The sequence below is a fragment of the Cavia porcellus genome, unplaced genomic scaffold (assembly GCF_034190915.1).
Source record: "Cavia porcellus strain 051 isolate PalLab524CR breed Dunkin Hartley unplaced genomic scaffold, mCavPor4.1 scaffold_27, whole genome shotgun sequence".
In the NCBI taxonomy this organism is placed as follows: Eukaryota; Metazoa; Chordata; class Mammalia; order Rodentia; family Caviidae; genus Cavia; species Cavia porcellus.
This window is the reverse complement of record NW_026947510.1, coordinates 41,819,560-41,836,691: the sequence shown is the minus strand read 5'-3', so window position 1 is coordinate 41,836,691 and position 17,132 is coordinate 41,819,560. Positions and strand designations below refer to the sequence as shown.

General features: G+C 34.2%; 1 protein-coding gene across 6 annotated transcripts in view; it reads left to right on the top strand.

Annotated features, from left to right (window-relative positions):
* Positions 1-11,047, top strand: part of Lmo3 (LIM domain only 3) — a 60,066-nt gene extending 49,019 nt beyond the window's left edge. For all 6 annotated transcript variants that reach the window (XM_005003819.4, XM_005003818.4, XM_063238300.1 and 3 more), the window contains one exon: positions 8,206-11,047. In XM_005003819.4, coding sequence (XP_005003876.1) covers positions 8,206-8,311 — 106 coding nt within the window. In that variant the 3' untranslated portion in view covers positions 8,312-11,047. The remainder of the gene's footprint in view (positions 1-8,205) is intronic.
* Positions 11,048-17,132: the final 6,085 nt, after the last annotated feature.

The following is a 17,132-nucleotide window of genomic DNA, read 5'->3' as shown; positions in this document are numbered from 1 at the left end:
TTAATATACTTGATGAATTTTAATTAAAATCTCTAAGAATACATAGACATAGTACATAACCCATAATTATTCGTTCAGTTGAGCTCTCAGTTTGTGTGATTTGCCATAGAAAGTCCTGTTCAACGTAAAGTTTGTTTTTTTTTTAACAAGGAGAGTAGTATGTAAAATAGTATAAAAAATATCATGCTTATAATAACAACTAGATTAGCTGTGTGATCTCAAGTATGTTACTGAGTTTAGGCTTTTTATATCTGTAATATAGAAAAACTGATACATGCAAAATTTGAAAATTAAATAAAATAAATTTTATTTAGTACTGGGAATACAGTAACTTTTCAAAAGTAACTTCTTTCTTATTTATAATTTACTTTGATTAAATTGTACTGCACTAACTTGACTTTTCTAAAAGATAAATATCTTAGTAGTATCTCTGGCTAAATGTAGATGATGTGGCCCAGTATATCCTCTGATGTCACCTTTACCTGAATAATAAGAAATAATCTTAAATAGTGATTTTTCACAGCCAATGTCTGAAATCAAAGTAAGTTAATTCAGTCTAAAATGACATTTAGCCAAAAATAAACTGGAAAGTGCATGTTATTTCTAGTAAGAAAATGGATGCACAGATGCAAACATCCACAAACCCATACAGACACATTTATATACATGTGTACAGTGTATCCATATTCATTTTAAAGGTGTAATAATATAAATTTAGAATAGCTTCATTTGCTACATTGTTAGCAGTCACTAACAACACAGTTATATTTATACAATACAAATTGTACTGCTGTTCTACTTATAAAAGCTTACATATTCACAAGAGCAAATTTAGAAAAGAAAAACAATAAAGAACAATATTGTCCCATGTCTTACTATTCTGAAAGAAAATGTTAATATCTCAGTGTATAGCCAACTGTATTTTTTCTATGTATATAATATACTATCTGCTTTATATTATACTCATGTTTAAGCAGCTTTTTTAAAAATAACAAAAAAGAAACAGCGTTTCAAATACAGGCATTTTCATTTACTTTATATTCCTTTTTACCACCATTTAAAATTCTTTCAAAGTATTTTAAGCTATCTTGTGTCCAGTTTTCTAGCTATAGCATCGCATATGATAGCACTCTTCTGTCACTTGATGTATAGCCTATTCAAAAGTTTTTATATTATCAATATAATATGGCTTCTTTAAACAATTCCTGTCCATAATTAATTAGACAAAGAGCAAAACAATTTGAAGGCTTATGTTACACATTGCTGAAATGCTTTCCCAAAAAGCAATGCCAATTTTCTCACAGCAAAATACATACCGAACTGCTAATGCCTCTCATTTGCTGTAACATTGGAAATTATTATTTGTTAAAGAAATTCTTGTCACTTTTAAGGATGAAAATTGGTACCTCATAACAGTTTTTAATTGGCATTTATTTGATTACTAGTGGCCTTTAGTATTTCTTCTTTTAGAGATCTGCCTATTTATATGCTTTATCCATTTTTTTCTATTCGAGAAGGCTTTCCTGTTTTATCTATGTTCAACACAGAAAATGAAAACATCATTCAAGTGCTAAACTCAGCCTAAATTCTATTATGATGCAAAGTAATTGCAGGTGGTTAATGCTATTTACAAATCATCTATCAATTTTATTTTCCTCTTGAAATAAAAAGTTGCATTCACAATTAAATCTGTCTCCTCAGAACTTAGTCAAGTAAGACAAACACTCCTAAATTTTGACTCTAAAACTGCTCACATTCTTATTGCTGCAAAATACTGTTCTAGTATCATTATTAAAGTACCTAATATATTTCTGTGTTCGCTTCATTTATTACATGCCATAATGGACTGCATATCTTTAGTGCTGGTTATGCACAATTAGCAGTTAGTTATTGTCTTGTCACTCCAGCCTCTACAAGACAAACTTCTTTAATGTAAGAAGTCAGCTAATCTTTGTCAAGCAAAGCAGACGAAGTCTGTTACCCTGAACACGGAAAGCTTTCAATACAGGAGACTCTCCTCTCATTCTGCAGTTTGTGTGGGCAGGATATTAGCAAAGCCATAGCCCACACAACACTGTGCTTTGCTGTAGCCAAATCATTATCCCAGTACCCACCTTTCCAAGTAAAGCACGAGGTAAATTAGCCATTTATGGACCTCTTTCCTCAAGCAAACTTTCCTGGCATTGGAAATTGGGGGTGATAAATGCTTTTGACTTTATTCAGCATTTTATCTTAAACTTTTAAAATCAAAATATCAGGAAGGTCCAAAGGCCTTCTGAATCTTTAGAACAGCAACAGCGACAATAACCAGATTTGAGAATTAACTGTCCTTTCTATGGCTCTTTGATTTTTTTCTTAAAGAAGGTTATGACTAAATAGGGGAATCTTAGATTAAAATTGTTAAGTTTTCTCTATTTCAAAAAGAAACCAGAGAAGGATTATTTTGAGCCTGTTTTGTAAAAATCTTTGTCTCATTCAAAATTGAAAAAGGTCCATAAAAAGATGAATATCTCCCCAAAAATTTAGTTCTCTGTCTCTCTCTCTCTCTCTCTCTCTCTCTCTCTCTCTCTCTCTCTCTCTCTCTCTCTCTCTCTCTCTCTGTCTCTGACTGACCAGAGGTATGAGAGAAGCAAAGACTCACAGAGGAAAATAATCAATGTCAAATAGATCTACCTTGAGGGAAGACAGCATCGTTGTTGAGTTTAGGAATGCATCAAAGCGCTGACGTCCTAAATTTGAAGACGGAGATCCCTAGGACTGGGTAGGGTATAGGCAGAGTGTCTGATGGGGACTGGACGCAATGTGAAGGCCAGCAAGAAGTAATATGAGGGTTTTCCAGGCAGATGGCACAGCACGTCCAGACAAGGAGACAGGCGAGCCTGTGAGTTGCTCAGGCACTGAAAAGCAGCTGAGAATGCGAGGTTAATAGTTTGGAAGGAATATGGAGGAGCAGACAGTAGGGCACTCAACCAAGAGGAGATGGAACTGTAAAGGAGAGATGTCACTGAATGAAAGTCAACATACACACAAATTTAAATTATTTCTCTAAAATGCAAGAACTACTTAAAGCTGTTGTGCTCTGAAATAAACATATCAACCAACATTTATGGACAGTGCATTAACCTTAAGTATTAGGGCGTTTATGATAGTACTGAAGAGGGGATCAAAAGAAATACACTTCTTTGGAATTCACCTTAGAACTGTTGTCCAGATTGGGAAACTTGTTATACACTCGTGAGAATATTTAATATGCCAAAGTAGATGATACACCAACAAAAACATGCTTTAGGAAAGATCAGAAGGTGAGAAATATTAATGGAGGAAATGGAAAGCAAGGAATGTTTATAATTTAAGTAGACAGAAAAAAACGAGAAACGTTCCTGTCTAGGGAACAGTGTACGTAATCTTCTCTATAAATAAAAAGATTAACATTAATAAAAACTAGAAAATGTTTATATAGTACTACCTATTCATACTGTTGGCATAAACTAACTCATTTAATACTCAAAATCACCCACAGTTAGGTAGTGTTAGCAATCTAATTATAGGTAAGCACGGTGTCATACAGAAAATCTAAGTGACTTGCCCAAAACTACCCAGTTATTGGAAGACTCAAGATTTGAGCTGGCAAAGTGAGCCTTCACTGTATGGACTCAAACATTTCAAAAGAGGCACCTTATTTTCTGACTAAGAGAATATAAATGGGAAAGATACTAATGTAAGGTTTAGCAGGATTTACAAGTTTAGCAGGATGCAGGGTATGAGTAATGTTTTTTGGTAGAGAACAGATTGGTAGGAAGGAGACAGAATGACAACTGGACTGTCAATAGGGAAAAGACAGTGAATCTGTCCACAAGTACCATGGTGATAGAAAGAATATATGACCTGTACCCCTCACTAAAAGTACTACAGGCCATCTTTTAATAGCTGTGGATGCTAGATAGAGATACTGGAAACGCATCTTAGGTTCCCTCTTCTTTTCGAAGTGTTATAAAAATAGAAAGTAGTGATAATTGGCTGCCACTAATCTTCAGCAAATGACTAAGTTAACACTTTCATTTCTCAAAAGTTTGTCCCCAGAAAAGTATGTTGTGACTGGAGGCATTTTAGCATAAGCTTGTGATAACTTACCCAAAACTGCTTTAAGCCCCTTATCTTATAAGATTCATTAATTATGCTTATGTACTATAGTCCTCAAATTTCTTAGATCATATAAATTGAACACAACTATCATCACCCTGTAAATAAGACATATTCTTAATTCTAAAACATCGAGACTAAGTCATTTAATAATCTAACTAAATACCTTTTATATTCCTTAACATTTTTAAAATGAGGACAAAGCTAAGCAATATGACCATATCACAAACAATTAGGATTAGATTACAGGGAAGATTTTTACTTTATTTTCAAGAGCTTTAGTCTGACCTATACATATACCATCCTCTGGCCATCTTCACTTTACTATATTTAAATATAATATATTAACATGTGCTCTATAATATATTTTAATATGCATTATATAAAACAGGAAATTAGTCTTTCTTACAAAATCACTTTGTAGATTGCTTTAAGCACATAATAACTACATTGCTATTTCTCTAATTTCCTTGTGTTTATATGTGGAGGATTTTTAAGAAGGATGCCAATCTTAATTGCATACCAATCATAATCTGTGCTTAACCACAGCTGTCAACGCTGTTTCTTTTCTCTAGCTGTAAGTGCGTGACATTCTTACCCGTGTTCTGTTTCACCTTGACCTTTAAGTTTAAACTGAAAAGCACATAAAACGTACTTTATAGCTGACAGCATATTAGCAAAATATTTTAGATAAGTATATTTCCTCTTCCTCTCTCAATAAAGAAACTCATTTGAAAAGCATTCCATAAGATGTGCATGAGATCTCTCACATCTCATTGTATGGTTGGCAGACTCGCTGAAAGTTATGCAAAATATTAATAAATAATAACAATAATACAGAAGCTTGAATAACTGTTCACCCTTCACATTATACTTGTAGTCACCATGCTGTACAGCTTGGTTGTAAAATTTGCTTCTTGAATCCAAATAGGCCTTGATTATTTTTCTTCCTCTACTACATATAATCAAGGCATAGAATCATGGGCAAAAAAACTTCTTTTAAATTTGTGACAGAGTCTCATGTTTTTCTTCTGCAAAAAGCAGTGATAATACTTTCTAGTTTGTATTACATATAATAAATGTGAGATGAATCTTTAACTTTTTAAAAAGCATGTAACAGTACAAGACATATTGCCCTCATCCCCTGCTCACTGAGAACACACTTATCTCTCCATTCTTGCCTGGTCCTGAAGTGGTCTTGGAAGTCCTGGAGTTTGCACTGTCAGGACTGCTTTGACTCAAAAGCACTGACTCATTAGTATGTTTTAGTACCAGGGATTGAACTCACAACCTTGCACTTGCCAGGCAGGCACTTGTGCCACTGAGCTAAATCCCCATGCTGTCAAAGTGTTTCACAGTCACTGGGACTTTGAGGAAGAGCCAGAAGTCACCCAGTGCTAGATCTGGTGAGTAAGGTGAATGAAGACGTACCATAACATTCTCCCTTGACAGAAATCACCATAAGTGCTTTTAGTCAACATAGGGCACCAAGATACCATAAAAAAGCACTCACAGAGGAGAACTTGCAGAGCTGCTCAGAAAGTGAGAAAAAGGTAGGATCAATGTGTTCAAAGTGAGAGGAAGGACTTTGAAGGGGATTAATGGCAGTGTGTCTTTTACAGAATATTCTTTTAAATTTTAATTTAAATATTCACTATATTTTTATCATACATATCTAGAGTTCGTATACAGTAAGTAATTTACAAAAGATGGCTACTTTACCTATATTCCAAGAATTGTGGTGAGATTTTACATACTTCATTTCCGTTCTTTGCTATAAACTTACAAAAATGACTGATACTACCGATTAAAAAAATTGAAGTTTAATTGTTACTTATCACAGGAAGCCTGGGATTTGAACCATGTTCATTGTATGCACCTTCTGCCTTTCACATACGTTTTGATTGAACATTTATACTCTAGCGCTGTACCTAGGTTTCTCTTACAGGAAAAGTATGAAATACCCCTGCCTTGTTTGGGGTAGGTGATAGTGACAGGATTTGAGGCTAGATCCCCCAGCTCTTGGTTCTATATTGTTATCACTGTAATTACCTTGAACCTACTCATGTACAAATACAAATGTCCCCAATTTCAAGGTGTCTAACAGCAAGATAAAAATGGCATGATATGACATGACATGGATTGATATGACCATGTTTTATTTGATGACTAATGGAATTTGAGTGCTTAATAGTGAATTAAAGCAAAATGTAAGACAATATAAAATTTAAAGAGTATTTCCAGATTAGCTGTTAGGAAAAATGATTCAGTAACATCAGCTGGGAAACACAAGTATTTCATTAAATCTATTTCTGATGGGTTTTCTTTATTTCTTGCTGGTTGAAATTAACAGTAATATGAATTGATGATTTTTATTAATATGCTATATGCTATCTTATATAATTCCACGTAAAATAAAAACATGTAATTTAGCTACTGAAGCCAGTCCAACACTACAAATATTTTCATTTATTCAATCTGTCTTAGTGATCAGTATTACAGACACTGGTTTATCCAATCACAGGTATTTAAATGCAGCATTCAAAGCACATAATTGACAACTAACATAAAGAAAATACACTTAAAGTTCCAAACATAAATGTTTATTGTGTCCAGTAGCTTTGGCCAGAAGCAACTCCAGGATTTCAAGATCAGTGCATACTCTGTACTTTCAATCAACATCATCAGCAGGCAGTAATCCAGGGGAAAAAAGTAAATTCCACAAATAAACAGACCAATTTTCCTTTAAGAGGAAAGCTAATTCTTTTCAATCTACTTTTTTTATTACACTATTTTCCCCTACTTAGCTAGTGTAAGGATAAATTTCCAAAGCTACCCAGTTGGAAAATAAATAGGTTCACTGTTTGTCTAGCATTCCAATCTTTGCAAATGTAAATCAGTCCGACTGTTTCTCCTTTAAACCTTCAACTTCACAAAACATTAAAGGGTGGCTTTCATTGCACAATTTAATCTGTCCACTAAGATTTCTGCCTGAGCATCATTCGAAATTGACTATCTGATGAAGAGAGACCACTATCAAAGATCAGCGAGGTCAACTTGTATAATTACAAGGAGTTTCACGGGGTCAACTCTACCAAACACCACTGTTTGAAGGTTAAATTGTGACAATTAAATATATATACAGATCTTCCCAGAGTTACTTTATTGTTAAATGTACTGGAAACAGCCCAAGCATTTATTTCTGCCCTTAATTGTGTCCAAAGTATCTCCCATTGAGCAATTATATAAAAAGACCATTTATTAAAAATACTATAATCTTGCAGATAAACAATGCCTTATAATATAAAATGCATAATTAACTACTACTAACTACTTTTATTTACCACATCCGTATTAAAAAGTTCTCGCAGGTTACTTCTTTTGGTTTACTTGGAAAGGATCCAAGAAATGTCATCTACTATTTCATAGTTGGTGAATTTGTCCCAAACAAAGGGATTGAGCTCAGCATCAGAGTCTGATGGGAAAGCAGGCTTTCCTTCAGAATGAGCACTTCCAAATTACCAGAATGGAATCTTATTTTAACTACAGAGTAAAATAAATTTTTAAGTAGGAATTTTTAGAATTGGCTGTTTTTTAATCATTTGCTTCATTTGAATGCCTTTTATATTTTTATTAAATGGATAAATGACCAGTGATGAAATCTTACATAATCAATCACAGCAGAGAAATATAATTATCTTTCTTCATTTTATTTGATTGCATGTAAATAAAGGTCTGTTACTTTACTTTTTTCTTTACAATCTATCAAAATAAAGATAAAGAAAAAAATGGAAGGAATGAAAACAAATCACCCTTTGTGCCCTCAAAGTGTTTACCCTGATGTTCCAATAGTTTTTATATATAACAGTGGAATCTCAAAGGTTGTTTGCAGTGTCCCATTAAATGAACTAAATGGTTTTAATTTTGATAATGAAGGCCACTTCCTAAGTCAAGCTTTCAAATTGAGAAAATTACCATGGGAAACTCTTATTAGGAATATAAGTCTTCAGATCTATAGATCTGAGTGAAATAGTCTTAACCCACTTTATTTTTTAATATTTCCAGATTTTGCGTTGGAGACAAATTTTTCCTAAAGAATAACATGATCCTTTGCCAGACGGACTACGAGGAAGGCTTAATGAAAGAAGGTTATGCACCCCAGGTTCGCTGATCTATCAACATCACCCCATTAAGAATACAAAGCACTACATTCTTTTATCTTTTTTGCTCTACATGTATATAAGAATTGACACGGGAACCTACTAAATAGCGTAGATATAGGGAAGCAGGATGGTTATATGGAATAAAAGGCGGACTGCATCTGTAAGTAGTGAAATGGCCCCAGTTCAGAGTCGAATGTTTATTATTAAAGAAAAAAATGTAATGTACATATTGCTGGATTTTTTTGCTTGCTATTCGTTTTTGTGTCACTTGGCATGAGATGTTTATTTTGGACTATTGTATATAATGTATTGTACTATTCGAAGCACAAATGTAATACAGTTTTATTGTGTTACCATTTGTGTTCTGTTTGCTTCTTTGTATTGTTGCATTTAGTACAATCAGTGTTTAAAATTACTATATATTTATGCTTTCTGTATCTGCCAGCTATTTTAAATGAGCTGTGACTTTCTAGTAAAGAGTTGAAGAGCAAATCTCACTACTGATACACAGATAAAGTCGATTAACGTTTTAAAAATACTAAAAAAAAAATAAAGACACACAAAACATTTTAGTGACATCCACTACTTATTAATGCCACTATGATTTAGAGTCTATCAGTGTTCTCATTATGACCCCCTATTTTCAGGGGGTTAAAAATCAGCTTTAAAAATGCATAAAATTTTCATTGTAAAGCACTTTCATTTTATACCAACAGAAAAGTGCCATTTTTAGAATTTCTTTAAAGTGTAAAAGTTATCCTCTTAATATCATTTGTGTGTTACTTACCTATACAATAGCTTTAGTTTGTTTTATCAGCAACACCACCTATGTGAACTAGTGCCTTTGGGTATCATATAAAATTTTTCCAAAGGGTTACTTTAAAAAGTGTTACCACAATGATGGGATAATTTTAAAATGACAAACTAAACTTCTTGTATAAACATTGCCTGGATCTTTGCCCAGGAGCTAGGTTTTATTAAATTTATTACTTAATCAATTTATGGCACTGAAAAGATCTGAGTGTGAATCTACTGAAATCATGATAACATGCATTGAAGCTCTGATGGTATTTAAATAGCGAAGTTACAGCAATGCAATGCTTATAGAATGTTCTAGAAGTGAAACAAAGGGACGGATTAAGAGCTGAGAACTGATGATTACCTATTTTTCTGTATTTATTTGCCATTTATTTTAATGTTCAAACAGTGAATACTTGGAGTTTGTTATATTGTCCTTTCTCATAGCTTTAAGTAATTATCAATTCAGAATAATTACAGTTCAGCTGAAATTCTGTCGTTCTAGTTTTGAAAGGTTAAACGTTATCCCTGCATCTAAACAATGCTGATAAAGGAAAGATCTAGACACAGAGATTATAGAAAATGGTTATTTAAGTAACAGGAATTAAAAATGGGAATATAATCACCTCTTCTGGTGGCTCACACTTGCCTAATGCTACTTATGGTGGAAATAAAATACTCAACAAACCTAGGTCTAAATAGTCACATTGAGTTGTATTTTTCTACAGCAAACTCAGTGCTGTGGCTTTTCTTTATTTTCTTTTTCTTGATCACTTAGGAAACAATATCTCTCACTGTTATTTGTATAATTGTTTTTCCTGACAATGTATGCAATACCCATGACAATTAGATGTTATTCCTGAATCCTGGGTTTGGGGCCAAAATATAAAGCTGAAAATAATGCTGATGTAAATTTGAGTTGTTTCAAAGCAAGGCTTTATGATGAACATGCATGAGAATCTAAACATTGCCTCTTATTTAAACAAAAAAATGGTTCTGTGAGGTATGTGAGAATGATGTGTATTTTTACAGATGCTTCACGGTTAAGAGTGTTGAAGTCACATGTCTCCAAAATTTGAGCTATATTGAAGAAAGAATTTTAAAGCCAGCCATTTGGGCCCACCAAGTACTTACTATTTTAGCCTTTGAGCCTTACACTAACTTACAAATAAAAAACAAAAATCAAGGGGGAAGAAAAAAACCAAGGAGTGATTTCTTATAACAGCCCTGCTACTCTGCATTAAGAGTTGCATGTAATCCATAGGAATGTAAACTTTGTCAGTATCTTTTTCAAATGATCTTTTTCAAATTTAAATGGTTTTGCATATATGTAAAAAAAAACTAAAACTTGTAAATTAGGAGCAAAATTTCCCAGCTTCTTGAAGCTGCTCAACTATCTTGCCGCTCCAAGACTTGATGAGACTTTCAGTTTCTTCTTTTGTTTAATTCTTTATGGATTAATTTTAATACTTTTTACTCCCCAACAAACTTAAACATCGGTATTAAAGATTAAGCCTTAATATGTTTAGATCACCTTTAATTGCCATGAAATTGTAAAACAATACAGGAGTAGATTTTCCATTGTAGGCTATTTTACAGCTAATTGCCCATAAATAGTAGCATTTTGACCTGAAGTCCTAAGCTCATTTTCTTGACTACTCACAGCCCCTTAATTGTTGTCAACTTCCCCCTTTGTGTTGTGTAGCCCTGACATCACTGAGCTTGTTACCCTGAGCTCCACAAGGAGACCTTCTCTGAGCCCTGAGTGGAGCTTGATTTTCTCAAGCAGCAAGAGCCCACCTGACCTTGCTTTCCTACAGGCTGCTTGTGACACAGGAAAGGCGATCGATCTCCAGTTCACCATCTTGCTGAGTTGCAAAGCTGACCTGTGTTTGTAATTTCACTTTCATCTTGCTTAATAAATATCTGCTGGCTTCTTTCATTCACTTTTTAATATTCGAATGTATGTTTTTCATAAAAGGGGTGTTCTGCTACTTGATTGCACTTAACTGGCAGATCGAAAATGATGTCTAGAAAGTCTACATGGAGTCCATGAAAAAGGGAGAACACTGTGTGAGAACACTGGCCTTCTAGAGTTGAATTCTAACAAGCGCATAGAAAAGGTCGCTCAGACACTGCCTTCAAATACTGTAGTATGTTTTGAATGTCTGAGATAGGTGGTGCATTTACTTCTGTGGGGAAGATAAAACTATAAAAAGCGATCATAGTGATTGCTGGATATCATTTTTGCATATTTATACAAATTTTTAATGATCCTTCTGAAAGCCATGGGGTTGCTGTCATCAGACTAAATCTAAAATTTATAATAAATTGTATAATGAATTAAATTATACATTAAAATTAAAACAAAAACTTAATCCCACATTTTCAACAGCCACATGGCGTGTCTTAATTGATACAGGGTGGTGAAAATTATATCTGTAGCAAAACGTACCATGCACAAGTGGTTTCATTTTAACTATCACTTTAGGCAAATCGCTCTCAGAATAATCAGTTAAACAATTGCACAGAAATGATATAGGCCAACCATGTTTAGTGTTCACTTCAGTAAGTTGCAAAAACAATCTACATGTTTATTGTAATAGGCCATTAGCACAGAATACAATTTTAGCAAAGCTTTTCATTCATTACTTTTCCTTAAAAACACCATTACAGATGTTTTTAAAAATGTGATTTTAATGCAATTTAGCATAATAGAAGGCAAAGGATTGATAGAACCATTATTTCAATTGACATTTATTGAACTCCTACTGTGTGGCAGGACTTGCCTTGAGCACTCAGATACCTACAGGCACAAGTAGGGCATTTCATGCATCCAATGACATTAATGTATCTTTGTATCACTTTTGAGCTCATCACAAACCTATTAATAACGAACGCACAAATACGAACACTATCTTCTACCTATTCAGCATGTCACTGGTGTGGAAGTCCCAGAAAATATCTCAAGTTATCAATGTATTCAGAGAATTATCCCACACAAATTACTCATTAACTCAATAGCACATAATAAAAAAGAACATCAATTAATTAATGAGTCACCCTCAGATTGCTATGATTACAATAGAGCTCTGTGGAAACAGCAGTTATAAATGGAGCTGCCTTTCTTTATTCATTGTTTGCAATTGGCCCATTATTTGCCTGCAACCAGTGTCATATTTAACACATGGCTGTAAGTGATTGTGTGATGAGTATCACAAATAAAGAATTTTGAAAGTTTACTGCTTATAAGACTCCAGGAAAAAAAAAAAAAGACTCACTTTTACTATAGTTTCCTTTGAAGCCAAGCTATTAAATGGGTGTTATCTAACAGGTATATTTATACACTTATAATAAAAAATGTAAGACTTACATATTGAACAATAAGAGTTAGTGCTAAAATACCAACAAGTAAATTTTACAATTCTTTTGTACACACATGATTTAATTTCAGCAACCTTGTAAAGACTAAAATATATAACTGCCAATTTTGCTATTGTTTTTTTACACTTAAAAGGACACTTTGGGTGAGCTGGGTTAGGCTTGCATTGGGGACTGACAGCGATAGGAGATGGGATTTAAAGAAATACCAAATGTTACACACAAAGTTACCAACTAAACTTCCCCAACTATCTGGTAAATGCCATTCCAGTAAGCATGTAGAATAATTACAACAGTTCCCTTAGGTAAGTGAGAAACATCTGTTGGTAACACATAGCAGGTGTTAACAATTACACATACTGAACTTTTAAAAAATGTTTTTAATTAAAAGAATTCTGTTTTATGAGAAGAAAACTGTTAAATTCAAAGATATTCCTGTTTTATGTGTCCAGATCACGTAAAGCACAAAATTGTAAAGCCCAAATCATCTTGGATCATCTATGTTTTGTGTTTTGTTCAGATCATTGCAATCAGAAGTGAATTAGAATTCATTGCACTTTTTACACAGTTGATATTCTGGGTTGAGCAGCTGAATACTCATGAAATTGAAATAGCAGAGCTGATAACAGAATATTTTGGTTTTATGGGCAAAGCGATTGCCATTATCTCTACCGAGTTGAGTAGACGCAGTGTAAAGCAAAATAAAGGGACAGACTTTCAGGTGACACATATACAACTTTTTCTTTTAAGACTGTCCCTAGAAGGACTTTAAATCACCTAGAGTAAACAGTACTTTTCTAAAATGAAACATTATCACATGACCCATCTTCAGTAGCTTTTAATAATAACTCACTTTGACTGAATACTTGCTGTCTATTGAGTAACTTTCTACAGCCTTAGTATTTACACAACAGTCCTATGACACAGGTCTGATCACCTTTATTTTATTGATTTTTAATTTTTAAGCTTCATTTTTGAGATAGGGAAATGGTCATACCATCTTACCCAGGCTGGTTTCAAACTTGCGATCTTTTTACCTCCACTGGGTCTAAAAGCATGTACAAGCACTTGGCCTTCCTAATTATAAATAAGAACATTGATGGGTTACTTAACTTGCCTCAGGTCAAGTGGGGAGATGGAGATGGACCTGAGACTTGAGATTTAAACACAGGTTTGCTGGGTCTTCACTACTCTACTTATATGTTCTTGTAAGGTTGTTATTATTATCATTATTTATTTATTTGGTAGTCTCTGGGAATAGCCAAGAGCTAAAAGGATTTACCTATGCTTGAGAAAAATCACTATTTCAGAGTTAATATCATCATTTAAGGAAACTGGAGGATGACTGATCATCTTTTCTAAGATGCAATCTGTTTGAGAGTTTTCCCTTTTCAACCACATCAGGAAGGCATTTGTTTGCACGTATGAATTGAGGGTATCAAGAATAGAGGACGCGTTAGCACAGTAATACTGAGATCAGAAGTAAATGGGAATAGAATGCTGTCATTTCCACATCAGACCAAACATGCGGTAGTGAGGTGAGGCTAGATGAGTCTCCAAAATCAAAATAAATAAATGTACATACTATCTATTTGTGACATTTACTTACTTAAATAAGATGAGATAGGCCAAGATTAAAGTCCCTAGATTAGCAGTCCTTATCGTTTTGTTTTTACTGGTATGAGTTGCACAAGTTGTAAAAGATGCTAAATCCAAGTCAGTACCATCAGCTATGAAATTTTGTCTCAAAATTGCAATGATGAGCTGGGTATGGTGGTGCGGAACTTGGTGTAATGCCAACTTGAGAGGCTGAGGCAAGAGGGTCGCTGTGAGTTTGAGACCAGCCTGGGCTGCACAGTGAGTTCGAGGGCAGCCTGAACTGCAAACTGAGACCTAGTCTCAAAAAGGCAAAAATAAATAAATAAATAATTTAAAAAATTATAATGATAGGTCAAAGCAAAATGCAATTATTCACCTCCACACATTACCCTAAAGGACTCAAAATTCTTCCCTCCACTACTATGACTGCCTGCTACCATTGCCATCAACACCTCCAGGTACTGGGGCCATTTGGAATTTACATGACTTCAGACTAAGAGGTCCTGATGGGAATTCACACCACACAGGAGGGTCTCCATGTTTTCAATACATAACTCATACTTAAGGAGTTTAGAGCTTTGATGATCATGGAGAAACATTGTCAAATTGGGTTCCATACAAAAATGTTTTCTTCTTCAATCTGGATGACACAGTGGAAGCCCCAGGAACCTTCCCTTATATGACAGCTTACTCAAGAATCCTTAAGAATTTCCAGTGTTAGGACCAGATTTGAAGGAGCAGTTGGATTGTCTAATATTTGAATTTGGTACCACCAGTAGCAAGGAGAAGCCTCAGAAGCTACACCAGAGGCAGTTACTGATAGATGACAAGAAAATATCAGAGAAATATCCCTTGTTGGAAAGATTCAGGTAGCATAATTTACAAAATCCCTGGGCATTTACCACATGCATAGTGCCATACCAGGCACTTCTAAATTCTTTGTGTCTGAGACACTTTGATGCATGAAATATAATATTCACTGCTATTTATTCTTTGTTTAATGCTCAATTTATTAAACATACCACTCTACCAAATACAATTCTCTACACATTTGTACACCATTTAAACAGTTAATAAAGCAAAACTTGTAAATTTAATAAGTCAGATTCAACCATTTAAACATTGATTAGGATCTTAGTAAAATTCTTTGAAACATTTCAGTAAAATCCCGTATACACTTCAAATCTTTAAAATTAGACAAAATTTCTAAGTCAAAATATATTTAAGGTCATAAAAAAGTTAATTTAAATTAATATTTTCCTGTTTCACTCATTAGTTCTCCACGATTTTATGAATAGTCATTCCTTTACGAAGTTAGAAAATGTTGTCTCAAGTAAGTGAGGTTATTGGACTTACACATCATCTGTGTGCAACTTGATTAGAGCACCAGAATTAGCTATTCTGTATAAACAAATTCAAATTTAAACATCAATTTAGACAATAATTTTTTTGTTGTGTCTTTGATACCTGGGATTGAACTCATGACCTTGTGCATGACAGGCAGGTGTTTGCGCCACTAAGCTAAATCCCCAGCACGCTAGACAATAACTTAATGGTCATGATTCCCTTGTTATATCAGTGCAATTGTTTTTGTACTGGGGATCAAACTCACAAACTTCCAACTTGTCAGGCAGGTCCTTGTGCTGCTGAGCTAAATCCCAATCCATCAGGGGAAATTTTTGAACTTCAAGTCCTTTATACAGGTTGGAAATTCCTGTATAATACTATTTTTCCAACTTGTCATGTGTGCTAGCAACCCTGAAAACTTATATACGCCACATTAGCATTAATAGAAGATACAGTATGTAATTTAGAGTTTTTTATTACCTAAGAATGGAGACTTGAAGTTATGCAGTCAAGTTTTTCATTAGGACATTTGACTGTTTTCACACAGACCATGTGCCGATTAACACTTTGTGTTCTTGTGATGGTTGGACTTAATTCTCTATATCTAATCTTCTTTACTTAGAAAATAGAGACAAATATAAAATGACACTATGTAAGCACTTCTATATTCAATAGAAGAAATAGACTATACCATTACACCTAGCTGTTATGTACAACCAGTATTTCATAAACATTCACATGTGCTTTTTTAATTGTACTTGAAAGCTCTATGCTTTCATAGACCCAGATGCAATGCAGGTGGATTTAGTTATCAGTTATATTTCAAATATTTGTGTGTTTGGGGTGGAGGGGTGCTTGCACACATTCTTGTTTTAGGTATCAATCAAAATATTTACTTTGAAAGACTATCTTAGAGAAGCAGAAAGCCAAAAATAAAGAGCTTGAAAAAAGAAACAGAATTCTGTACACGGTAAGCAAAAAGTGAACTGCTCCAGGAAAGGAATACACAGTCTTAAAATTGCACAAGCCAAACACAACAGACTAAAATCACTTACTCAGACTTAGAAAGAGTAACATTAGTTTGGATACAAAGGTGACAATAAAGAAAAAGAAGAAGAAGTCAAGAGCTGAGATCAGAATTTAAGCATACATATCAGGAAAAGTTTACTTCACTCTCGATATATCACAAGGCCATATTGCACTAATCTCTCATTGGGTTTATGAAGACCTAGATTATTTTTAGCTAAGCTTGATGATTAACTCAAAATAATTTTCTCAGTCTAGCTTAACTTTTTTTTTTCCAAAGAAAGCATCATAGACACGCTTAACAACATTAGGCAGATGTTTTACTAGTAGGCAGATGTTATTGTCAGGACTTTGCAAGGGAATAGATTTAATACAGAACATATTATTTATAGGATTATTTTATAACATTCACCCAAAAAAGTCAAATGCACAAGAGTGCACGAGATCTGTTTGTTCGCTGGAGACTGAAAGAATACAGCTGAGGCCAGGAGCCCGTTGCAATGTCCCCTGCGAGTCTGGGTCGGTCAGAAGGCTGAGAAGTCTGCAATGGAAAACAGTAGTTTGTGCAGAAAGCCTAGGGCCTGGTGCTGGGCACTGGAGGGTCTGTGCCAAGAGCTGGGAGATGATGCCCAGGTGAAGGCGAGGACCACAGATCCTCCAAAGTGAATAATCAAAGCT